The following is a 27,573-nucleotide window of genomic DNA, read 5'->3' on the forward strand; positions in this document are numbered from 1 at the left end:
GAAAAAGAGGGGAAAAAATGGAGATCCGAAGTGTGTATTATTCCTCCCTCATCTTCTGGACTGTGTGTTTTGTTTGGAGCATCGAGACTCACAGTGTTTCTCCTCCAAACATTATCCTCATGCTGATGGATGATGTAAGGCTGTAATCCACATTTCCAATCCATTCTGACTTTCTCCTTCTCTTGTGTTTCTCAGTCATCAGCATAGAAAGCAGAATTTCTGCACTTTTGTAAGAGCTCGCCTGGTCTTGTGCACTTACACGAGTTATGACGTCACCAGGAACTCATCTGAAGATAGAAAATTAGAAATTATATCTTCGAAAATAAGTTTTAGGAGAGTCTCTATTTGTCACATTACTTTACAGCACGATGAAATTATTTTCTTGCATATCCAAGCGATGTTAGGAAGCTGGAGTCAGACATGTCACAGTGTCCCTGGAGCACAGAGGGTTAAGGGCCTTGCTTAAGGGCCCCAAGAGTGGCAGGAATTGATTTGACCCCCAACCTTCTAACTAGTAACTCAGAGCCTTAACCACTACGCTACCACTTTATACAAGTTTTATACAGATTTGCCCACTGTAGTCAGACTATTTACATTACTTAAAAAAAAAGGAGAAATTCTACATAAGAATAGAATTATATTAGAATCTTGGAATACAGACCAGAATTACAGTGTTACTGAGAAATAGAGGAGAATCAGAGTTATTTTGTTTTCCGGGAAACTTGTCAATGTAGCTTCTGAAGGCAGTGCTGGACAGAAAATATATGATTTTTATACAAAATGATGACCAAAAAAAAAAGAAATTAATAATAATATATTACACCAATCAGACAGACAGACACTGAGCCATCACAACCCGTGTCCTGAGTGCGAAAAGTTGGACCCTTGGATCATACAGATGATTAAAAGTGGTGTCAGATCTGCAGAAGTATAATGTGGTTCATTATAGATTATAATGAGACCCTATAAATTCTTTGCAATCTGATTCTTCTCCTCTTTTTCAGATGGGATGGGGTGATCTAGGTGTTTTTGGTGAGCCGTCTGAAGAAACCCCACATCTGGATATGATGGCCTCTCAGGGGATGCTGTTCCCCGACTTCTACACCGCAAACCCACTCTGTTCTCCGTGTATGTACACTCACGTGCTGCGCTTGCATTTACACGTTTCTCATGGGATGAGGGCTACAATTCAAGGCAAAGCCTTCTGTGCATCGTATGTGTTCTGGATAATAAAGCGTTCTCATTGTGGTACCATGAAAGACTTGATATTATATTTAATTGTAAATTATTAAGAAAAATAATAATTGGATGTGAAAAAAAAATCTGCTGCTTATCAACCGAAATGAACCAAACTTCAAAAATTAGACAATGAAATTCTATTACATTACATACAATAAACCATTATGCAAACGAAGCATTTCCTCTATAACTTAATTATGAAGTATACGGTATATATATATATATATATATATATATATATATATATATATATACTAAATTTATTATTCATTCCAAACTGTCCAAATCTCGATATCTGAGATGTGCAAATACTTTTGGCCATGCCGTGTACTTTTAGATTTTTTTTTTAACCCTGTGAATCTATGGTGTATGTTTTTAAGTTTTTGGAAGGTAATTCGTATTGGCTTTGATCAGTGTTTGATCACACTCCTAAAGAGAGCGATAGAGGGAGGGAGGGAGGGAGGGAGGAGAGAGGGAGGGAGGGAGGGAGGGAGGGAGGGAGGAGAGAGGAGGGAGGGAGGAGAGAGAGAGGGAGGGAGGAGGGAGGGAGGGAGGGCGGGAGCGAGGGAGGAAGACAGAAGTCATTATGATAATTTGGCTCTATTAAAATGTGCAAATGGCCCATAATTTGAGAATTTGAAGCAACCTTGAGCACATAAACTGTACCATTAGCATCGTTTTGGGCTCTAATTAACATTTAAGCCAATAAGATGTAATCGATCGCTGGTCAGTATGAGACGAGGACACCTGGAGGACGTCTGGTCTCCTGCTCCGTACCTGGCGTTTCTGCATTAGTGCCGAGGAAACGCCGTTCTGTCTCTGCGGCCGTAATTAAAAACATAATCACGTAGTAGATAAGAAAGAAGGTCGGCTAATCACAGGGTGAGGGCGAAGGAAAAAAAAAAAAAAAAAACGAGGCATGCATTTAGATTTTTATGTTGAATTTCTCAGACTTTATCTGCAGTCAGGTCTCGGTCGTCAGATTCTTCTTTTCATGCTTGAGATGCTTTTTTCTTTAAATTGATGCCACATTTCATAAATCTTTTTCTCTTTATTCTGAATCCTTCAGCCCGAGCAGCACTGCTTACCGGGCGTCTTCCGATCCGGAACGGGTTCTACACCACCAACGCACATGCCAGGAACGGTACGAGTTTCAGCATCAACATTATCATCACTACATAAGGAATAAAACATGATTATAAATAAATATAAATATATATACATGATCCTCACACCCTCACGGATTATCTCCTTATACCGTGCTCATTTCCAGCATTGAGGATTAAAAACAATTTCTTTGCCAGTGTAATATTAAATATAGTCAAATTTACCAGTTATTTCACATTATAATGTTACAATAAACCTAATATACGTTTATTAACCCTACATAACGTCGTTTTTTCATCATACGTTCTTCTCCACAAAGCTGGAGGCGCACAGTTATGGCAATCCGCAGACGAGCTTATGCCAAACAACTTACATTCATCTCATTCATACAGCTAAGCAGCTATGGGGTTAAGGGCCTTGCTCAGGGGCCTGGGAGGGGCTGCTTGGTGTGGCTGGGATTTAAACTTATGAACTTCGGATCCAAAGTTTCACATTTACCTTTATTGCATTCGGCAGACGCCCTTATCCAGAGCGACTTACAACCATGCAGTCGAGAGTTAAGGGCCTTTCTCAAGGGCCCAGCAACATTGATGGTGTTGGGATTTTGAACTTGTGCCCCTCTGAACCAGAGTCCAATGCCTTAACCACTCACACAAATATCTTTGGATGCTTGAGCATTAAATTTTCTATTAAATTTTGAACTAGGAGCCCTAAACCTGTTCCAGCATGAAGATACCCCTGTGCACAAAGCTATGAAGATCTGCTTTGCTTGGGTTGGAGTGGAAGATCTCCTGCTATAGAGTTCTGACTGCACCAAAGGACTCCACATCTCTTCTTCATCAGTACCTGACCATCAGTACTAACACCCTTGTAGCAGAATGTGCTGCAAATCTCCACAAAATCTGGTGGAACATCTTCCCAGAAGAGTGGAGTTTATTATAGCAGCAAATGGAGACTAAATGTGGAATGTGATGTTCAGAAAGAAGCATATAGCAATCTTACTGTCAAGTGTCTGCAAATGTTTAGCCATAGAGTGTACAGTGTGAAAATGAAAATGGAGACTCCTTCAAAACTCGTGTCGGTTTGTTGACTTTTCCACCACGTGTCTCACGCAGCCTATACGCCTCAAGAGGTCGTGGGAGGAATTACGAACGATGAGATCCTGCTGCCTGAGCTACTGAAAAAACAAGGCTATGTCAGCAAGATCGTCGGCAAGTGGTGAGTTTATGATTTCTGCCTCCTTCGTCTTCAGTTTGGTTGCTAAATGTTTGAGATGTTAGTATTAGTAACCAGACGGAGTGACCGTTTTAAACGGCAGACGCATCAGTGCCTTTGTTGAGTTCCTTATGTGTTACTATAGCAACCAGGTCCAGCTGTTTTATCTGATCTTGCTATCTAGGGTAGAGTTTGTAGAACACGTAACAGTTTTGGTGAAAGAACCACGTACTGGTGTAAAACTCAGGTGTCCCAACACTCTATTTCGGTATCATCAGAGCTTGTGTTTGCTTGTGTACCAATGGTTTCTGATCTAACGTCTGATCTTCTAACGTACTTGATACCAGGCACCTCGGACACAGGAAGCAGCACCTGCCTCTGGAGCATGGATTTGACCAGTTCTTCGGTTCTCCGCACTGCCACTTTGGACCCTATAACGACATCGCGCGTCCCAACATCCCCGTCTATAACAACTCCGAAATGATTGGACGGTACATATCCGATAAATGAATCGTTTATTTTTTGGCTTGTGTTCACACCACCTGTGTCTGTACCTTCGTTATCTGTCTGTTTCTTCTCCCGAACCAGGCGTTTGTTCATTCAGGGTCATTGCTTCTAGCTAGCCGCTTTTGTGCTTAGCAGTGGGTTTAATGAGTGTAGTGTACCCAAGCTTGGCCAGACACACACACACACACACACACACACACACACACACACACACACACACACACCCAGGAGACGGCAGGTTGCTTTGACGGTGTGTTAGGACACCTGGAACAGCCAGAGCATGAGAAGCAGTAACACACACCTAACACAGCCGAGCTCTTCAGAGACTCCGCTCAACCTAGTGTGAAATTTCGACTCAGAACGAACCCACGTTCATACATCAGAGCAAAGCGTGGAACTAAAACCTGGGCTGGGTTCCAATACGCAACCTTCTGGACCTCCTCTGTGATGAATCCCACATTCTATCAGAGCATTAATTAGTGCAGCCGAAGCGCATTGTGCTGGAGTCTAGTGAGGATCTGTGTTGCAGTGTGGTACTGATCTCCTCCTCACTCACACACACACACACACACACACACACACACACACACACTCACACACACACGCGAAAATGCTACTACATCAAGGTCAACCAGATCATTATTGACCTTAAAATGTCATTGGTGTATTATAATAAGTCTGATAGGAGGTGGAAGCTTGGTGTTTAAAGGATTGGACTTTGGATCTGAAAGTCTTTAGTTCAATCCAAATCACATCAATCTGCCACTCCTAAATGTAAACTATCGGGGTTTTTGCAGGTATTACGAGGAGTTTAAAATCAACAATAAAACCGGAGAATCAGACCTCACGCAGATGTTTCTACAGGTGAGTCTTATGTTTACTACCTCATTAATGAAGCATCTTCATGTCCAATCATCAAAACCACAACGGTACAATGTAAATCACTCTTCTGGAAAGATAACACTGACCTTTCCAGCCATATGTGATTCCTCCCAAACCTGTTCCAGCATGAAACTTCCCCTGTGCATGAAGCCCATATCCACGAAGATCTGCTTTACATGGGTTGGAATAGAGATCTGCACGGGACGGATTTTTCAGTCCTGCTCACGCAAAGTTCAGTCTCGCTCACGCAAAAATAGAGATCATTTTGTCCCGTTTCCTTTTATTTTAGTTTGACTTTTGTGTAAATGATGACCATGAACAAGGAACTTTTCAGAAGATAGAAGATCAACTGAAATGATATCTTCTAATATAAAACATAAACCCAGGTGATGTTGTTTGTTCCTTTCTTTCATAATGAAGTGTCTCTGTAGCACTCAGTAGTGATTCTCCGCTGTCCTGCGTTCAGACGTCGTGCCTCGGTGTGCTTCAGTAGTTACCGCACATGAACCACTTCACTTCCGACCTTGTGGCATTTTGCGGGAGAATGATTTTTACCACCCGCACCCGCATTCACCAATTAAATCCTTTCCCAGAAGATCTCCGGCTCTGACCTAGCAGGAGTGATGTGTGATAGAAGAGTATCTGTGAGAGTGAAGAAAAGAGTGCAGGCAGGGTGGAGTGGGTGGAGAAGAGTGATAGCAGGAGTGATTTGTGATAGAAGAGTATCTGTGAGAGTGAAAGGGAAAGTTTATAGGACTGTGGTGAGACCTGAGATGTTGTATGGTTTAGAGACAGTGGCATTGAGTAAAAGACAGGAGGTGGAGCTGGAGGTAGCAGAGTTGAAGATGTTGAGATGTTCATTGGGAGTGACGACGATGGACAGGATTAGAAATGAGTTTATTAGAGGGACAGCGCATGTAGGATGTTTTGGAGACAAGGTGAGGGAGGCGAGATTGAGATGGTTTGGACATGTGCAGAGGAGGGACATGGGGTATATCAGTAGAAGAATGCTGAGGATGGAGACACCAGGAAGGAGGAAAACAAGAAGACCAAGGAGGAGGTTTATGGATGTGGTGAGGGAAGACATGCAGGTAGTTGGTTTGAAAGAGGCAGATGTAGAGGACAGAGGGGTATGGAGACGGATGATCCGCTGTGGCGCCCCCTAATGGGAGCAGCCGAAAAAATAAGAAATTTGATTATTAAACATGTTTTGACTTGGCAACTTAAAACCAGTTATTGCAGCTAAAATTTAAGTTTTAAAAGATACAAGGAAACAAAATGATGTCTCTGATGGTCCTCAAGCTCAATTTGCTGGAAAAAAATTACTTTTAGCTTTAATAAAAGAATTAAAGATTGTTATGGTTGAAACATGGTCTACTGCAGGTTCTGAGTTCTGATGATTCTCTTGCATTTGATTACAGGAAGCATTAGACTTCATCTCACACCAAAGCACCCATCAGCCGTTTTTCCTCTACTGGGCCCCGGATGCAACGCACGATCCGGTTTATGCTTCCAAGCAGTTCCTGGGTCGGAGTCAACGTGGACGGTAAGAACCTTTTCACCTAGAACCTTTCTTCACCTTCACATCGTGGACTAACATCATGTATGTCATTCTGTATTGCAGAATAATTACATTAAAGAGAAATCTGGGCTAAAAGTGGTTTTCAAAAAGTTTGTGGTTTTCAGGAGGGAGGTGTGGGAAAGTTTAAACAGTGCGTCTGGAAAGTATTCAGTTTTCACTTTTTCCACGTTTTGTTACATCACAGCTTTATTCCAAAATGGATTAAATTCATTATTTTCTTTGAAATTCTACAAACAAAAGCCCATAATAACAAGGTAAAAGAAGTTTGTTTAAAACCATTGCAAATTTATTCAAAATAAAAAATGAAAGAAAATCACATGTACATAAGTTTTCACAGCCGTTGTTCAATACTGAAGCTCCTTCAGCACCAGTTACAGCCTCAAGTCTTTTTGAGTTTGATGCTACAAGCTTGACACGTATTTTTGGGCAGTTTCTCCCCTTCTTTTTCGCAGAACCTCTGAAGCTCCATCAGGTTGGATGGGGAGCGTCAGTGTACAGCTCTTTTCCGATTGGGACTGATCTCCCAGTTCCTGCTGCTGAAAAACAACCCCACAGCATGATGCTGCCACCACCATGTTTCACTATAGGGATGGTATTGGCCCGGTGATAAGCGGTGCCTGGTTTCCTCCAGACATGACGCTTGGCATTCAGACCAAAAAGTTCAATCTTTGTTTCTCATGTTATGAGACTGCTTCAGGTGCCTTTTACTGAGAAGTGGCTTCCATCTGGCCACTTTACCATACAAACCTGATTGGTGGAGTTCTGCAGAGATGGTCGTTCTTCTGGAAGGTTCTCCTTTCTCCACAGAGAAACGCTGGAGCTCTTTCAGAGTGACCATCGGGTTCTTGGTCACCTCCCTGACTAAGCACCTTCTCCCCCGATCGCTCAAGTTTGGCCGGATAATTGAGGCCACTGTGCTCATTGGGACCTTCAATTCTGCAGATATTTTTCTGTCTCCTTCCCCAGATCTGTGCCTCGATACGATCCTGTCTCGGAGGTCCACAGCAATTCCTTGGACTTCATGGCTTGGTTTGTGCTCTGACATGCACTGTTAACTGTAGAACCTTCTATAGATCAGGTGTGTGCATCTCCAAATCATGTTCAGTTAATTGAATTTACCACAGGTGGACTCCAATCAGGTTGAAGAAACATCTCAGGGATGATCAGTGAAAACAGGATGCACCTGAGCTCAGTTTTAGAAGAATGAATTTAATCCATTTTGGAATAAAGCTGTAACTGAAAAAGTGAAGCGCTGTGAATACTTTCCGCACTGGAGTTTTCAGAGGGAAGGTCATCCAGAGGTTTGTGGTTTTCAGGCAGAAGGTCATCCAGAAGTTTTTGGTTTTCAGGAGGAAAGGTGATGGAGAAGTTTGTAGTTTTTCAGGCAGAAAGTGAACGAGAACGAAAGTTCAGTGAACATTCCCGTTAAGAGCAACAGCTTCCGAAGTCACAGCAAGGAGACAAAACTCCTTCTCTGCTCATAAAGGTGATTTATATCCTGTCTTGTCGTAAGTGCGTGAGAGGAATAGATAGCAGTCACCCAGACCGGAGCCACTCTATTCATCACACTTAATTTCATATATCAGGAAAATGCAGGAGATGAACCACGGAGCTCTTTCCCAATCTCCCGAGCAACCCGGTTCTCCAACGGAAAAGAAAACCGCTTCATTAGATGTTAATTTCAGGGGTTCGGTGGTAAGACTGAGGGGGGGGGGGGGAGGAAACGCAATGCTGAGGTGGTCTTTGAGCGTTTAGTATTCCTCCTCAGACCTCAGACTTTGCTAAGCAGGTGTTCTCTCAGAATGTTAATGTGTTGAGGGCAGAAGAAGCAGGAGCTGCTTCAATCACCTAGTCTTATTAGGAATAATCCTTTTTCCCCCTCAAACACGTCTTTTTTCACGCTTGTGTTGATTTATTTACTGAATATGTCTGAATATATGTCTGTATATCTGTATGTACTTGAGGAATTCTTTTCCATTCTGTATGGGCTGTGAATATGAGTACTGAAGAACCACGCAATGGTGTGTGTTTTGTAGCTACGGTGATGCCGTGATGGAACTGGACCACAGTGTGGGCAAGATTTTGGCTCATCTGGTTGATCTGAGCATCGAAAAGAACACGTTTGTGTTCTTCACTTCTGATAACGGTGCTGCTCTGATGTCAGGACCTGGAAAAAGTGAGGAGCTGTAGAACTTACCACAGAACCTCAGTGTTGCGCTCTTCCTCCGTTATGCTTGTTCTCTTCCTTTTCCTATTCAGGTGGCAGTAATGGCCCATTCCTGTGTGGGAAGGAGACGACGTTTGAAGGAGGGATGAGGGAACCCGCCATTGCCTGGTGGCCCGGACGAATCCCAGCAGGCACGGTGCGAATCAGTGCACGATCGCTTTATTCATAAAATCCCAGTATTTATAAGTTCCACCCCATGAAAAAAACATGGAGCTCAGTGAGGTCATTAGGAAATGTCTACAATCGCTATCTAACTCTTTACAGAACTGGAACTGGATGTTACTATGGTTTCAGGTGACAACTGACAAACGCAAACTACCTGTGTGTTCAACGCTCTGAACTTGCACCTGAACTCCTTCCAGCCAATCACAATCCACTATTCACACCTTAACTCCTTCCAGCCAACCACAATCCACTATTCACACCCTAAATCCTTTCAGCCAATCACAATCCAGTATTCACATCTGAACTCCTTCCAGCCAATCACAATCCACTATTCACATCTAAACTCCTTCCAGCCAACCACAATCCACTATTCACACCCTAAATCCTTTCAGCCAATCACAATCCACTATTCACGCCTGAACTCCTTCTAGCCAATCACAATCCACTATTCACACCTGAACTCCTTCCAGCCAATCACAATCCACTATTCACACCTGAACTCCTTCCAGCCAATCACAATCCACTATTCACACCTGAACTCCTTCCAGCCAATCACAATCCACTATTCACACCTGAACTCCTTCCAGCCAATCACAATCCACTATTCACACCTGAACTCCTTCCAGCCAATCACAATCCACCATTCACAACTGTTAAATATTTATTTGAATTTGAACCAAATTAAAGGAATCGTGACTCATTTGAATGACTTTGGTAGACACCAAAAAAAGAAAAGAAAAGCACATCACGTTATTCGTGTTATTAGTGAATTAAGCATTAATAACCTTTAGGGTGAAGGTAAAAAAATAGATACATAAACAAATAAATAAGCAAATAAGTCAATCATAAAACGAAGGCCTGTGGCTCGTACGCAGTCTAATAGAAAGCGTTAAATGTATTTATTTATTCAGTTCTTTCAGTTTTAATCCTCTACGCAAACCTCGTCGATTGTTCCAAGTGCTGAATGGGTGTTAATGGCCTCATCACGTATTGTAATTCAATCCCTTTTCTCAAAGGAACGCACCAGAATCTCTCGCCTTTTTTCTGACAGAACTACAAATATGCAAGTGTGGGTTTTTTTTTCCTAAGCATAACTTCAGGGATTGTCTGTCTGTCTGCACATCTGTCTGTCTGCACATCTGTCTTTCTGTCTCTCGGCCCTGTCTGAGACGAAGCCTCCCTTTACTGATCCGCTAAAGCTTCACGTTCTGCAAATGACTTTTAATTGTATTACGGGACAGCGGCGAGGCGCCGGGCGGGGATTTTTGGAGGATCTGGAACATTGAGGTGTCTGCAGGCCGGCGTTAAGCTCTGCCCCCGGCTCGTATCTGACGGGTGTGCAGGACTCTGATAGCGCAGAGAGGGATTGGGAACGTCTTAAGCGGCTAATCTGTTTGTGTGTTTGCCGAGGTTGGATTGAGCTGTAATGAGGGCTTCTATATCTGAATATGCCAGGCGTGTGGGATAAAGGACAGGCGGGGGAAGAGGAGGAGGGGGCGAGCGGGTCGTGTGTGTGTGTGTGTGTGTGTGTGTGTGTGAGGCTCGAAGTTGGCAGCCGAGGGAAGTTTTTTTGTTGGTGTGGGTGCCAGGTGTTCCGGGAGCGATAGAGAGGTGGAGGAGAGGAGCGATGGAGTGGAGGGCAGTTCCAGGGCAAGCAGGTGTTTCACGCTGTTAAAATGTACCCAGCAGCTGCAGAGGAAACCTGACCCAGCTTTCTGATTCTGGCTCAGCGTCCTCATATGGGACACACTGATACCAGCAGCGTTTCTCAGTGTGCTTGGACACCGTGCGAACGTTCTGCCCTGAAGCTGTGTGTATTATAACCAGCACCAGGTAGATCAGACCTCGCTGTCCAACCTGTCGTCGTGTATAAAATAAAAATAAAAAGTCAGCTAGTTAATAGTTGGCTGGTGGAGAGTTGGAGGCGGAGTTAAGGTAACCAGCGTGCTCACTGATTGGCTGTGATGGACCTCAGGCAGCTTTAGTATCTTCTGAATTTAAGCACTCAAGCATGCTGTAACAATGCTGAGGGGAATTTTCAGTTCTTTTCTTTTTTTGCAATGGAGATAAATGTATGACTTTAGATGTACATTAATAATCTCTCAAACTGCTGTGGAGGTGCTCTGAGACTCCTGTGAAGGTGCTGTGAAGCTTCTCTAAAGCGTCTGAATAGCTGCTCTGAAGCTAGGGTGAAGCTGCTATTAAGGTGCTGTGAAGCTTCTGTGAATATGCTCTGGAGCTTCTCTAATGCTCATGTAAGATTTTTCTGAAGCTGCTGTGATGGTGCTATGAAGCTCCTCTGAAGTTCATGTGAGCAGGTCCGGGGTAGAAAAATGCTGTAGTAATCCACTAGAATTCAATTAGAACGTATCTGTTGATATTTTATCTTCACTCCATTTGCTGAGTGTGAGTCTGTGTGCGAACATCTAAACCCACTGTGAAGCCGTGCACAGATGAAGAACAGCAGAAGTCTTCACCCCTGTTTATAGCTTTATGTTGGTTCCTCACCGTGGCTCGGGATGTGATGGAACGGAGTTGGCGAGGGAACTCGGGCCAGCTCATCACATGCATACATAAGGACAGGGAGGATGCAGGGATGCGAGGAACATGACGAGGAGGAGGAGGAAGAGCAGGAGGAGGTTTAGGAGGAACCCCACACACACACACTCACACACACACCCCAAGCAAGCTGCCAGCCCCATCACTTAGTCTCACTTTATCAGCTGAGCTCCAGAGTTGGAGTGAATTAGACAGGGATAGCAGGTCTGTCTCTTCAGATAACTTCTACCAGGATTTAGCCCAGACATATGCATACGCAGTCAGGAAATAAAGCAGACACTGGGCAATAAAAAAAAGCAGGTGGGGCAGTTGGGGGTAAAATCGTAGATAAAGAAACGTGTCTCCTTTATTTTTTCCTTTTTTGTTTTGTTTCGTTTTCTCGTTGTGGTGGATAAGATCTGCTGGTGGTAGCAGGTAGTCAACTTTATTAATTGTCTGCTTTGATTTCTCCTTCTCCTGTGTGTGTGTGTGTGTGTGCGCGCGTGTGCGCACAGTGGGGGGGTAATGGAATGTACCAGGCCTTCTCCAGCTGAGAAGGTGTCGGATGGAGAGAATGGAGAATTCACAGAGGCTGTGTGTGTGTGTGTGTGTGTGTGTGTGCAGCACAGCCAGCTGCTCGGGGTTGATAGCGCTATCTGATGGTGAGCGTGCCGTCTCCCTCAAAGGGACGCTCAGGAGAGAATGGAACGGAAGATCAAGGATGACAGCGAAAAAATGGCATTTTATCGGAAAATAGTTCAAAGTTTATAAATAAAATAAAGCTTTATTTTGTGCCGCGACTGGCGAAGGAAGATAAAACTGCAGCTCCAACGTTTCTCCGTCTCTCTCTTTTTCTCTCTCCTTCCCTCCCTCCGTCTGTCGTTTCCTCGGACCCGGCCTCTTCAGTCCTCATTTACAGAGCTGTGTGTGTGTATGTGTGTGGTGTGTAACAATGCAGAGACTGAGATTAGAGTCGACCGGAGGAGCACATCATCAGGGCCCTGTGGACGGAATTCTTTTGTGCTTTTCTGTCGGGCTTCGTGGGGAGGATGTATGAACGTGTGTGTGTGTGTGTGTGTGTGTGTGTGTGTGTGTGTGTGTGAGAGAGAGAGAGCATGCAGACCAGACTTGTCCTCTCATCCCTTACTCTGATCACCCTTTCTAAAGGCCATGATGGGTTTTTAAAGCCGTTAAGTCCCCATTTGCTGTTATAATAACCTCCATTCTTCTGGGTAGATGCTCCTCTAGATGTTGTGGAGATTTGTGCACATTCAAGGCTGTTAGTAAAGTCAGGTATTGATGTAGTTGAGGTGAGGAGGCCTGGGGTGCAGTCAGAACTCTATAGCAGGATATCTTATAGCAAGTAATTCCAGGTTTGTGGAAACAAATTCTGTGTCTCAATATTTCTCCACTCTGTGTGTTTTCTCTGTAGGTGAGCTATCAGTTGGGAACTGTGATGGATCTCTTCACTACCAGCCTCGCTCTTGCTGGTCTTAATGCTCCTGATGATCGGATCATTGATGGCCTGGATCTGAGTTCCATTCTTTTTAACAAATCATTAGTAGAAAGGTGTAAACATGCACACACACACACACACACACACACACACACACACACACACACACACACTCTCACACACAGGACAACGGTTAGAGGGAGTAACAGACAGTAAGAGGGAGTGACAGACAGACAGACAGTTATAGGAAGTAAAAGACAGACAGGCGGTCAGAGGGAGTAAAAGACAGACAGGCGGTCAGAGGGAGTAAAAGACAGACAGACAGACACACAGGCAGACCGTTAGTGCGAGTGACAGACAGACAGACAGACAGACAGTTAGAAGAAGTAACAGATAGACAGTTATAGGGAGTGAGAGACAGACGGACAGACACAGAGGCAGACAAACGTTAGAGGAAGTGACAGACAGACAGATGGTCAGAGGGAGTAACAGACAGACAGTTAGCAGGAGTTGCAGACAGACAGACGGTTAGAGCAAATAAAAGACAGGCAGGCAGTCAGAGGAAGTGAGAGACAGACAAACAGACAGACAGACAGACAAAAAGACAGACAGAGGGAGGGAGTGACAGACAGACAGACAGACAGAGGAAGTGGCTGGCAGACAGACAGAGGAAGTGACAGACAGATATACAGACGGTCAAAGGAAGTTACAGACAGACAGAGGGAGTGGCAGACAGAGAGACAGACAGTTACAGAAAGTAAAAGACAGGCAGGCTGTCAGAGGAAGTGAGAGACAGACAAACAGTTAGAGGAAGTGACTGGCAGACAGACGTTAGAGGGAGTGACAGACAGGCAGACAGTTAGAGGGAGTGACAGCCAGATAGAGGGAGAGACAGAGAAGGACAGAGTGAGGGAGAGACCACCACAGTGGATAACGTGTTCTGCTGAGCGCGTAATGGGATAAGGCTTAGGGGCAGAGTTAGTTGGCATTGCCCAAGCATGGGGCGACTTATCACCACTGTCCAGCATTCACTGATCCCATTTCACACTCAACAGGCCCGTTTTCTATTACCGTGGCAATGAGATGATGGCGGTGCGACTCGGCCTCTACAAGGCACATTACTGGACGTGGACCAACTCGTGGGAGGAGTTTATCACGGTCAGAGCTAATAAAAGGCATTCTTTCTGTTTTTTTCTGTTCCACTGATTAAACCTTAATGCGCGCACACACACACACACACACACACACACACACACACACACACACACACACATATATATATATATATATAAATTAGCCTTAACATTCACACCACTGACAGGTGATGTGAATAAGTGTTGGATGAAGGAAGAATGGGCAAGCGTCCTTCTGGTCCAGACTGTAGCACAAACCGGTGAAAAAGTTGATGCTGGCTATGACAGAAGTCTCCTACAATCTCCTACAATCTAAAGGTAAGCATCAGAACTGGTCTGATGAATCAGGTTCTCAGCATGTGAATGACCAGGTGCATGGGCATGGTATACCGGGGGAAGAGAGGCACCCAATTGCATTATGAGAAGAAGGCAACCTGGAAAAGGACTCCTTAATGGAGATGGTGTTCCTTAACATGAACTCTCTGAACATCTACACTGCAACAAACAGTTTAGGAATGAGTCGAGGATCATGGCAAGTTCCAGGTGTTGGCTTAGCCTCCAGTTTCCTCAGATCTCATTCTGATCAATTGCTGTGCTGGACAAACCCCTAATTCACGGAGGCTCCAGCTCTCCAAATGAGTCTGCTACAAACGTCTTGATATCAAACTTTTCAGGAACGATTTGAGGAACATAACAAAGTTCTAGGTGTTGACTCCAGTTTCCTCAGATCTCAATCTGGTCAAGCGTCATGCTGGACAAACCCCTGATCTATGGAGGGTCTTGGTGTCAAACTGTTCAGGAATGATTTGAGGAATTGTTGACTTGGCCTCCAGTTTCTTCAGATTATTCAGATAAAGTGCTATGCAGGACAAACCCCTGATTCATGGAGGCTCCACCTCCTTAATTACACAGTTAAAAGATCTACTGCAAAGTCTTGGTTGTCAGATACTACAGCACACCTTCAAAAATGGTCATGAGGGTCAAACACACAAGACCCTGATCAATATCCCTCTTATGTTTAGAAACTATTTTATAAATAACAAATCACACATTTAATGTAGTCCTCACACTCCAGTGACGCTCTGGTTGCTCCAGCACCATTGTTCCTACGATCAGCAGTGACAAAAAAAGAAGAAAACGAGGGACTGGGAAATAAAAACACATTCTCTTTCTTTTATTCTTTGAATGACACTCAACATGTAGACCCCAGAACTAGCTGTTAGCCGAAGGCTTTTCTTCCCTCGGTTTGTTTTATGCCCCATCGGCTGCTTAAATTGCCCTCTCCTGAATGGACGCTGAATCAATAGGCACCTTCTTTATCAGCGCGTGTGAACTGGAGTGGAACTTCACAAATAATGGCGGCTGATTGCCTGTGAGCTGTCGTATCGATTGTTCAAGCGGCCGAGGGACACTCGGAGAGGAGTACTTGTGGTTAATGTTGGGTTTTTTTCCGTGTGCGGGGGTTAAAAAGATGGCTGCCGAATTCAGCCTTGCCCTTTGACCCCGGCGAAACCTCTGTCTCACTAAAATCAAAGCTGCTGAAATTGATTTGGGGGATTTTGGATCACACGAGTATGAGGACTCTTTAAAACAACCAGGTTTCTCCCTGCTGGTTTCTTTGCCCTCGTGGTCGAAATGACGGCTTAATAGTATCGTTCATGCCGGTGCATTCCTCTCGAAGGCTCATGAGGGTCACCGAAGTGCGAAATGAGAAATTTCACAGAGTAAGTACTCTGCATCCGATGCTCCTTCCTGTCAGAAATCAGAAGGGTGAAAAATGAAATATGAAAATGGTTTATTGTGGTTCCGCTGCGGCGAGGCCAGAGGCTGATTGGAGAGATTGTTGGGTCATGTGTACGATATAAACGCTTTAAGGTGCACGGTTTGCTCTGAGGCTCGGTGGCTTTGCTTTACCCGTGTTGTTTTTAAGCAATTGATTATTATTTTTTCCGGCACTACTTCAACAAAATAACATCTCACCCTGTCCGCTGTATCCACCACAGAGTTGCTATTTTTTACTCTAAATCAGGGGGTCCCCAAACTTTTTTCTGCTATGGGCCGGAGTGACTAGCAGCATTATTGTGGAGATTTTATTAGGATTTTAAATATTTATTTTGCCTCCTAATGCTGCATTAGTATTTTTTTTGTTCTGCATCGTACAGACACATGAGCATTACTTTTCAAGAGCATATAAAAAAAAGCACTATTACTGTCATAATGACTTTTTTTTATATTCAAGTCTATTAAAATCAAAACATTTACTTAATTATAAACGTGGTTGGTGGGTGAATCTAAGAAATAATTGGGCTACGTTAATAACTAGAGGTCGACTGATAATAGATTTTACCGATAGCTTGGTTTAATCAACCGGTGTTTTTTAAAATGGATACTGAATAAAAGACAAACACAACTCTGTACTGAACTTAATTGCAAAAAAGAAAAAAAAAAAACAGAACTTAATCATGCAAATGTGGTAAATAAAATAAGAATATTTTCATTAATAAATTAAATTATATAATTGAAATTGAAAAAATGTAAATATATAGCGATATAGCGCTCTCCGTGCGACGCACAGTCTTGCGTGTAAAAACAAACCGCACGTGGTGTCAGTGATTCGCCTCTAGAGGCCGCTCTCGTAATGACAGCAGACCAGGAGCAGAAAAAAGCTATCGGTAGGGTTTTTTGGCGATAGACGATTTCAGCGACTATCTGTGCCTCGACCTCCATTAATAACTAATAGCCAATTTAGTTTGAAAGCCAACCTTTATATCAAATACAGAAAAGATACGAGTAAAACATATACAGTACAGACCAAAAGTTTGGACACACCTTCTCATTCAAAGAGTTTTCTTTATTTTCATGACTATGAAAATTGTAGAGTCACACTGAAGGCATCACAACTATGAATTAACACATGTGGAATTAAATATGGAATTATATACATAACAAAAAAGTGTAAAACAACTGAAAAATCTCATATTCTAGGTTCTTCAAAGTAGCCACCTTTTGCTTTGATTACTGCTTTGCACACTCTTGGCATTCTCTTGATGAGCTTCAAGAGGTAGTCACCTGAAATGGTCTTCCAACAGTCTTGAAGGAGTTCCCCGAGAGATGCTTGGCACTTGTTGGCCCTTTTGCCTTCACTCTGCGGTCCAGCTCACCCCTAAACCATCTCGATTGGGTTCAGGTCCGGTGACTGTGGAGGTCAGGTCATCTGGCGCAGCACCACATCACTCTCCTTCTTGCTCAAATAGCCCTTGATGCCTTCAGTGTGACTCTACAATTTTCATAGTCATGAAAATAAAGAAAACTCTTTGAATGAGAACTTTTGGTCTGTACTGTATTTAAAGTTGTATTTTATCTGTTTTTGGGATAGTTTGGGAGCCCTGCCCTAAACCATTCCTTATGGTACATGTTTTTATATAATCATGCACCATTTTATTAACCATTTAAATAAGGAATCTTTTAAAAGAAAAATTTTTTTTGTCATTGATTTATTTGTGTGAAATATGTGGGAACATTGAGTTTTTTCATGTTCCTTTTGTTTCCATGCAACAAACGCGGTATGAAGATACGCTTTGACTAAACAAATCTATAAATATCCAGACTTTATTTGTATTGAATTGTGTGTGTGTGTGTGTGTGTGTGTGTGTGTGTGTGTGTGTGTGTGTGTGTGTGTGTCTACCTTAAAATATTGAATTCTTTACCTCCTGCTGTCACACACACACACACACACACAGATGTCCTGCAGTTCTGGCGAGTCTTGCTGAGGAGGTACCACAATAGCTTCAGGCAATATACCATACGGAACATTAACCTTACACACACACACACACACACACACACACACTTGCATACTGCGGGTCTGTTTGTTGTTTGTAGTCTGGTACTCACTCACACACTTGCATACACACTCACTCACTCACTCACTCACACGCTCACACACTCACTCACACACTAACTCATTCACTCATTCACACACTCACTCACACACTCACACATTCACTCACTAACATACACTTACTCACACACTCACTCACACGCTCACACTCACTCACACACTAACTCATTCACTCACACACTAACTCATTCACTCACACACTCACTCATTCACACACTCACTCACACACTCACACATTCACTCACTAACATACACACTTACTTACACTCACTCACTCACTCACACGCTCACACACTCACTCACACACTAACTCATTCACTCACACACTCACTCATTCACACACTCACTCACACACTCACATTCACTCACTAACATACACACTTACTTACACACTCACTCACACACTCACTCATTCACTCACTAACATACACTTACTCACACACTGCATACACACACTTACTCACACACTACCTCACATACACTTTCACTCACACTCTAACATACACACTCATTCACACACTCACTCATTTACTCAATAACATGCACACTTACTCACACACACACTCACATACACACTCACTCACTAACACACACACTCACTCACGTATTCACACATTAACACACTGTCACACTCAGTCACGCACACTCAGTCACACTCACTTACACACACACACACATTAACACACTCACATACACTCACTCAGTCACACACACACACTCAGTCACACTCACTTACACACACACACATTAACACACTCACATACACTTGTTTAGTCACACACACACTCAGTCACACTCACTTACACACTCATTAACACACTCACTTACACAAACACACACACACACACACACACACACACACACACACACTCACTCATTAACACTCTCACTCACACACTCATTCAATCACACATGTACACTCACTTACACACACTCACTCATTCACACACTCACTCATTCACAGACATACACACACTCACTCAGTCACACACTCACATACACACACTCACCCAGTCACTCACACAGTCACTGTGATTAGAGGGTAATGTTCCTGATGTTCTAGAGCAGATAGCCCATGTTTTGACACTAAGGCTTGTTCTTTCTCACAGGGGATAGACTTTTGTTCTGGTCAGGAGGTTCCTGGGGTCACCAATCACACCCAGCAGGAGCACACCATGCAGCCACTCATCTTTCATCTGGGGCAGGACCCGGGCGAGAAAAAACCAATCAGGTAAAAGATCATCTGTCTGCACTAGTGAGGCCTGATTGCTTCTTTTGTAACGTCCCATTCCACATTTAGTCTCCATATCCTGTTATAATGAGCTCCACTCTTCTGTGAAGATGTTCCACTAGATTTTGTGGAGATTTGTGCTCATGCAGCTACAAGGGTGTTAGTAAAGTCAGGTTCTGAGGAGGCCTGGGGTGCAGTCAGCGTTCACATTCATTGTTTAATAGGACTAGAGCTCTATAGCAGGAGATCTTCCACATCTTTCTTGGAGCTGTTTTTGCATTATCATTATCTCCTAGATATGGGTGAAGGGAAAATTCATGCTTTTGCATCCAAAGTCCCTACACAATTGTGTACTAAGTTTTTGGGAGCAGTTTGGAGAAGAAGCACATCTGGAATGAAAATGTCAGACATCCGAATACTTTTGGTGATTATTTATAAAAACTGGATTGGGTCTGAGCTATTTTCCGTCGCACACTGATGATGGCATGTTCGGGGTGGATGTAGCAGAAGCTGAAGCAGAGCAGGAAGACCTGGACTGGAATCTGAAACGGACCAAATCATGATCAGAATGAACCTGGAACATCTGGCACTGTTCGATCAGAAACAGAATTGTGGAATTATGTAGTGATGAAACCATAAATTTTACAGCAAATGTTTTTATGAATATTTATGTAGTTTAACCGGGATAGTCGTGAAATTTCCGAACCTACTGGAACCAGTAGACACTGGGCTTCATCTCAGTAGGCATTTTCCAGCATCTTATTTTATCTGAGACGACTAACGGAGACAGAAGGAGGTCCTCGTTATCGCCGTTGTGCTTTTGGATTCGTTTGTCTGCTTCAGTCTGCTGAACAGAGAGGAGAAAGACGATGAGGATGAAGGAGGAGAATGGAGTGCGATTCTGAACGTGTCAGATCGATCCAGATCCTGATCGATCTGCTCCGCACGCTTCAAGGGAGGCTGATGAAACTTCTCTTTTCATGATTGCAAACAGCACTTTGATAGATCGTTATCCGCATGTGCACGAGCCGCTGCATAAAGCCCAAAGCTGAGAGCCGGAGCCGAGAGCCGGACCTGGAGCTTTGAGCCGGACCTGGACCTGGAGCTGGAGCTGGAGCTGGACGGAGATCCTAAATAATGGACATTAGGCTGCAGACACATGAGGATGGAATGAAAGCATGGGTCATAATAATTGACTTTCAAAGCTAAAAAAAAAAAAGCAGTTTTGCCCTCAACCTCCAGCCTCAGCTGTGTGTGTGTGTGTGTGTGTGTGTGTGTGTGTGTGTGTGTGTGTGTGTGTGTGTGTGTGTGTGTGTGTGTGTGTGTGTGTGTGTGTGTGTGTGTGTGTGTGTGTGTATACCTTTATTTGCCTTTATTTGCTTGTTGTCGGTTGGATTAGCCTCTTGGCCCTCAGGCTATTGAAATCCCCACAGCCTGCCTTTCTGCCTGTCTCACACACACACACACACACACACACACACACACACACACACACACACACACACAGAATCTTTTATATCTGTCCTCTGCACTGCTCTCTCTCTCTCTCTCTCTCTCTCTCTCTCTCTCTCTCTCTCTCTCTCTCTCTCTCTCTCCTACATGCAATTCTCCTTTTATCCTGCAAAGGAATCTCATACTCACAATTCTGTCTCTCTACATCTCTCCATCTTTCTTCCTCTTTTTCCAACATCATCTTCTCTCTTCCTCCTCTTTCTTTCATTCTTGTTTATTTTCATCCCCAGCCTACCCTGATTTCTGCTCTCTCTCTCTCTCTCTCTCTCTCTCTCTCTCTCTCTCTTATAGCGAGATGGAATAATTAAACATTAATGTTGTTTTTGATCTCTCCATCCTTTTTTTCTGCTCCACTGGATTCGAGTATGGGATGAGAAAAGAGATTCTCCAAAAGAAATCAATATCCCTGTGGAGCTCTGTAGAATTTATTCAGCTTTCAGGAGGTTGTTTGTCCAGTGTCATGGGTTAACCCTTGCTTTTCTTGCTCTGTGTGTGTGTGTGTGTGTGTGTGTGTGTGTGTGTGTGTGTGTGTGTGTTTGACTCCCCACCCACACACACACACACACACACACACACACACACACACACACACACACACACACTCTGTGTTCATTAATCTCAGTCTTTCCCTAAAGAGCCACTTAAGATGATGTAGAGGCTGAGGGAACTCACAAACACCTCCAACGCTTCACAACACAACGTAACACAACCCTGCACAGCGTAATACAACCCAACACAACGTAACAACACAGCGCAAAACAATTTAAAGCAACCCAACACAAAGTAAAAAACACAGCACATTGTAACACAATGCAACACAACGTAACACAACACAGCATAATGCAACACAAAGCAACACAATGTAATGGAACACAACATAACACAAAACAATGTAATACCAAACAACACAACCTAACACAGCACAAAACAATGTAAAGCAACACAACATAAAACACAGCACACTGTAACACAACACAATGTAACAACACAACACAAAACAACACAAAACAACGTAGCACAACACAACACAGTGTAAGCAACACAATGTAACACAACACAACATTACACAACACAATGTAACGCCACACAGCATAATGCAACGCAATGTAATGTAACACAACACAGAGTAACACAACACAACGTAAGACAACACAACACAGTGTAACACAACGTAACACATTCGAATAAAACTGTGAATAATGTTATTATGTAAGTAGCACCTGATATTTTACATTTGTGTTGATGTTACATGTGTTATACTGCCCCCTGTGGAGGTAAATGATGATTGCGGGTATTAGCATTGCACCAGCATGGAAAACACACTAACTAGGACAATTGACTGGTGAAATGTGTCCCTGGGTGCAGTCCTTATCATCCCCCACCGGTCCCTGCCCCCCACACCCTCCTACCCCTCCTGCCCCTCCTGCCCCACACGCTCCGTGGCCCTGGCGTGTGCCCTGAGGCTAATGTTGCCAGCAGCTCAGGCCTCATCTGCTTTCCACAAGCGTTTCAGGCTCCAATCAATAGTCCCAACTGAATTGCTCAATTTCCACACAGAGAGAAAGGGCAGAGGTATTTGATTGTCTAGTGTGTGTGTGTGTGTGTGTGTGTGTGTGTGTGTGTGTGTGTGTGTATGCCACTTGAGAAAGAGAGAGTTGGTCTTCCTTTATTTGTTGGACAAGTTTTTGTTTTGTTCATATAAGGACTTTTAATGGGCCTCTTCTACAATTTGGAAGTGTGTGTGTGTGTGTGTGTGTGTGTGTGTGTGTGTGTGTTGGAAGACGAGGGATCGTGAATCACTAATCAGTGTGGTGACACCTGAGCAATCCCTCTGGCCCTCGGGTGTCATGCATTATAAATCAAAGGCCTGCATTTGCATGCGCTGGTGCAGTAATTCACGTTGCTGCTGCGGTTGCAGAAGAAAACCGTCGGCCCGAGCAACGCGAACGCAGAGTGCTGACCGAGCGCTTTTACACGTCTGGGCGGACGCTCGGCATAAATAAATACCCCGGAGTTAATTATCGATTCACTGCTCATGGGGCGATCTGCGTTTTGGGTTTTAGACGAACTGCAACACGGCACTAGACTGCATTTCCGCTGCAATTCTGGTGTTTCCTTTTTTCTGACTGACGAGGTGATCACCTGTAACCCATCACCTGTCACCTATAACCTATAACCCATCACCTATAACCATCACCTGTCACCTATAACCTATAACCCCTCACCTATAACCATCACCTGTCACCTGTCAGCTGTGTGATGAAGACGTGGCTTTGTGGAGTTTGTGTGTGTCTTCTTGTCCTTTTTTTCCTCCTTATCTTCTTCCTTTGTCTCTCTCTTCTTGTCCTGTTCTTTTTCTGTTTCTTCTTCTTGTCCTCTTTCTTCTTATTATCCTTTGTAGTTTTTTGTTCTTCATTGTGTCTTTTATCATCTTCTTCGTGTCCTTGTTGTTGTCCCTTTTTCTTTATTTGGTCCTTGTTCTTCCTTGTTGTCTTCTTTTGTGTGTTCCCTTTCTCCTCCTCTACCTCCTCCTTCTTCTTTTACTTGCACTTCTCTGCTTTATTTTGTCCTCCTTCAAGTCCATTTATACTTCTTCATTTTGGAAGACAGGTTGTGTCTCTGCTCTTGTGAATTTTTCCCTATCACTCGTTTGGACATGGACATTGATCTCGTTGTTTCTTGTCTCTGGTGTGGAAGACGCAGAGTTGTGGGTACGGGGTGGTGCTGGGATCGAGCATGTCTGGAGGAGGCGATGAGGCGAGGAGCAGGTGTTAGTGTGTGTGTTGGAAGGCTGGTGTCCCTCAGGGAGAACTGAAGTGCTGCGGTGAAGGTGTGATTCGGACCCAACCTGAGTTATTACACTAATTGACCCTTCACCCTGAACACACGCACACACACTCCCCGGGGGCCAATCAGGTTTCAGCACTGAAACAGGTGCGGCCTGACGGGGTATTATGGGCATAATTACTGTGGTGAGTGTGTGTGTGTGTGTGTGTGTGTGTGTATGTGTGTGTATATGTGTGTGTGTGTGGTGGGGTGAGTTTCGGACACACATGGTCTGAGGCCATTAACTCTACAGGTCCTATTGAAAAGTGCAATGGGGTGCACCAGTGTGTGTGTATGTGTGTATGTGTGTGTGTGTGTGTGTGTGTGTGTGTGTGTGTGTGTGTGTGTGTGTATGTGTGTGTGTGTGTGTTTGCATTAATACGTGTCTAGCATTAAGGAAACCTTTATGTTTTGTCTGTCTGCCTGTGTTCATTTCATTTTAAATATTTATTATTTATATAAATATCTATGATCTCATAATACTCAGCAAAATTGTATATATACTGTATATATAGGCAGAGAGAGAATGAGAGAGAGAGAAGGATAGAGAGAGAGAGAGAGAGAGAGAGAGAGAGAGAGAAGGATATAGAGAGAGAGAGAAAGAAAGCAAAAGAGAGAGAGAGGAAGAGAAGGATAGAGAGAGAGAGAGAGAGAGAGAGAGAGAGAGAGAGAAGGATAAAGAGGAAGAGAAGGATAGAGATAGAGAAAGAGAGAGAAAGAAAGAGAAGGATAGAGAGAGAGAGAGAAAGGGAAGGATAGAGAGAGAAAGAAGCGAGAGAGAGAGAGGAAGAGAAGGTTAGAGAGAGAGAGAGAGAGAGAGAGAGAGAGAAAGAGAAGGATAGAGAGAGAGAGAGAGAGAGAAAGAGAAGGTGAGAGCGAGAGAGAGAGAAAGAGAAGGATAGAGAGAGACAGAAAGAAAGCGAGAGAGAGAGAAGGAGAAGGAGAGAGAAAGAGAAAGAGAAGGGATAGAGAGAGAGAAGAGAAGGTAAGAGAGAAAGAGAAGGTAAGAGAGAGAGATAAGGGAGAGAGAGAGAGAGAGAAAGAGAAGGATAAAGAGAGAGAGAGTGAGAGAGAGTGAGAGAGAGAAGGATAGAGAGAGAGAGAGAGAGAGAGAGAACCCCAACTCTGTTTTAATTATTAACATTATATTTATTTCACTTAATTGTTTATTTTTATTTTTTACTTTATTTTGATAAATTATTTCATTTTATTTCACAATGTTTATTTCTTGATTTGTAAAATAAAATAATAACAATGTTACACTTAATATAATAATAATAAATAAATATATATATAATATTGTTAATATTAAAATATGTATAAATTATATGTAATATTATTGTTATTATTATATGATTATAAGAATAAAATCAATAAGTAAGAATAGAAGGTAAATATACGTCCTAAAAAGAATCACTTCCTATTACTTTATATTCTTTATTCCTAATTATATATATTTATTTATTTTATACATTTCTCTGCCTCGTGTTTGCTGATGGAGGAATGAAGGCTGTAACTGATGAGAGTGACTCTAATCGCTCCGTTTCCACCGGGGGGCGTAGCGTCACACTTTTCTGTGGCTAAATATTACATTAAGTTCACGCGGTTTCTGCTTCGGTTCCGAGTTTCACCGCGTCCTTTAATGTTCTTCATCATCTTCAGAATTCAGTTTTCTTCAGTGTCTGGATATAAGAGTGATTATAATACATCTATTTCCTAGTGGCGCATATGTAAATTAACATTAAAGTGTGTTTACTGTGGTCATCTTCATCATCTTCATCATCTTCCTCCTCTTCATCTTCATCATCACATGGTTTAGTGTAAACACTGATGGTGTATGTTCACTCCTCGGGCTTTTCATTAACCTTTCTGTCCTTTGTGTTGTGCGAGTCCTGTTCATCTGATGTATATGTGTTCAATGGGCTGTGTGTGTGTGTGTGTGTGTGTGTGTGTGTGTGTGTGTGTGTGTGTGTGTGTGAGAGAGGTGGAAGCAAAAGCTTGAGCGTCCTTGACTTTACAGAAGAGCCCAGCTCTTTTCAGCACCTCTTTGTGTGTGCGCGCGTGTGTGTGTGTGTGTGCGCGTGTGTGTGTGTGTGTGTGTGTGTGTGTGTGTGTGTGTGTGTGTGTGTGTGTGTGTGTGTGTGTGTGTGTGTAAAATCATGTATATGTGAGCATGGAGCATGAATTGATGGCTCGGTGCGATTGCCCTGCTTTAGTATGTGGATGATGGGTTTTGTTCAGGCTGCAGGGTTCATCCTTTTTGTTTTCCCTCCCCCACATACTCTCTCTCTCTCTCTCTCTCTCTCTCTCTCCCTCCCTCTCTCTCCCCCAGTGTCTTGTCTAAGGAATATCTGGACGTTCAGACACGCATCGGTACAGTGGTGGAGAAACATAAGAGGACACTGGTACCTGGAGAGCCACAGCTGAACATGTGTGATCTGGCAGTCATGGTGAGACCAGAGAGCCTTTTTATTTGTGTGTGTGTGTGTGTGTGTGTGAGTGTGTGTGTGTGTGTGTGTGTGTGTGTGTGAGATTTCAATAAATGAATCTAAGGCAGAAGATGAATTTTGGAGACAAGCTGGAGAAGAAAAAGTTCCAAATGAGAAATAGAAGGAAGAACAGCATCAGGAGTTTAACTCCAACAGCTTCATTATTTATAGTGATGCAGGACACAAACAAACAAACAAACAACAAATAATTAAGTGTGAACTCCAGCAGCAGAATTGTAGATGTTGTATATAAAACAAAGCGTTATTTTGATCCATTCGGTCAGTTTCACTGTGCAAACATCAATAACAGTCAATGCTGAGAACTGAAGCAGACGCAACGATACGATACAATACAATAAAGACACGTATGAAGCAGCTACTGACACGATATGATACGATTCCCCTGTTATGATGCAGCAAATCATCAACTTACTAAAGAGACTTATTACTTCTAACTCATGGCCCCTCACACACACACACACACACACACACACACACGCCTTTATCGTGCGGAAAAGACAAAAAGCTGAAATAAAACCAGACGTTCTTTTCCTGTTGTGTCTGCAGGAAGTTACAGCTCTGCCTCTGCCATGTAAATCTGTATTCTATGTGACTCTCAGGACACGCCTCCGTCTCTGTAGTGTTGTAATACGTCATATTCACGTCGTAGCAGCAGCAGCGGTGCTGAGAGAACGCGCTCGAGATACAGTTTAGTGACGAGAAATCGATCTACATTGACAATTATATATTCTATATATAGAAAATTTTTTACAAAGACACAAATGCCAATCTGATCCACACGTCTGCTTTAGTGGTACTTCTTCTTCAGGAGGAATAATCGTACTTTGTGTGAATATTCGTGTTTCAGCTCTTTATTAGGGTTGGGTTTTTTTTCTGTTTATTTTCTCCTTAGGAACATTATTCTCTCTCGACGTCTGGAGCCGTTTTATTTATTTCCAATTGTGAGCTTCCCGATAATTCGACTTATTTTTTTTCGTATCCCTTTGTTCTCTGTCTCACCTTTCACCTCAGTGCTGTGCTTTTTCCCACATATTTTACTGAAAATTTGCTCGATTTTTTTTAATGTTTTTTCTTTGAGCTGTGGTTTTTGTGGCTTGTGAATGTGGAGTCTGTGCAGTTCTGCAGACTGTTCACGGATCTCCAGTGTGACAACAGCGCCTCCAAGTGGCCATTCTTTGTATATATTTATTTTCATAAACAGCAAAAGAAAGGAACGACGCCAGAATGTGCATCTTATTATTTATCATAAATGTGTTTGTTTGTTTGTTTGACAGAATTGGGCTCCACCAGGATGCGAGAAGTTGGGGAAGTGTCTCAAAGCACCACCGTCCAACCCCTGGAAATGTGACTGGCCCCACTGATTCAATAAATATATATATATATAAATATATATATATATATATATATATATATATATATATATATATATATATATATATAAATAAGTCATAATGGATTATTGTTCAATAAACTCTGATTCCTTTCATTATGACGAGTTTGAGGACTTTAATTACCTTTATAATGAAAAATCATGTTTCTTTA

At 43.0% G+C, this 27,573-nt stretch overlaps 1 protein-coding gene across 2 annotated transcripts; it reads left to right on the forward strand.

Annotated features, from left to right (window-relative positions):
* The first annotated feature begins 1 nt into the window (after position 1).
* Positions 2–27,520, forward strand: galns (galactosamine (N-acetyl)-6-sulfatase). 2 transcript variants are annotated; one of them, XM_046840964.1, is made up of 15 exons: positions 2–134; positions 1,005–1,128; positions 2,309–2,383; positions 3,462–3,564; positions 3,909–4,052; positions 4,866–4,932; positions 6,372–6,496; positions 8,569–8,708; positions 8,792–8,895; positions 12,895–13,031; positions 13,974–14,076; positions 19,062–19,183; positions 25,854–25,971; positions 27,306–27,408; positions 27,471–27,520. In XM_046840964.1, the coding sequence occupies exons 1-14, from the start codon at positions 18–20 to the stop codon at positions 27,390–27,392; spliced, it is 1,566 nt and encodes a 521-aa protein (XP_046696920.1). In that variant the 5' UTR covers positions 2–17; the 3' UTR covers positions 27,393–27,408; positions 27,471–27,520. The 2 variants fall into 2 exon arrangements, with proteins under 2 accessions (XP_046696920.1, XP_046696919.1); XM_046840963.1 differs by having other exon boundaries at positions 27,306–27,520.
* The last annotated feature ends 53 nt before the right edge of the window (positions 27,521–27,573 follow it).

The sequence above is a fragment of the Silurus meridionalis genome, chromosome 26 (assembly GCF_014805685.1).
Source record: "Silurus meridionalis isolate SWU-2019-XX chromosome 26, ASM1480568v1, whole genome shotgun sequence".
NCBI lineage: Eukaryota > Metazoa > Chordata > Actinopteri > Siluriformes > Siluridae > Silurus > Silurus meridionalis.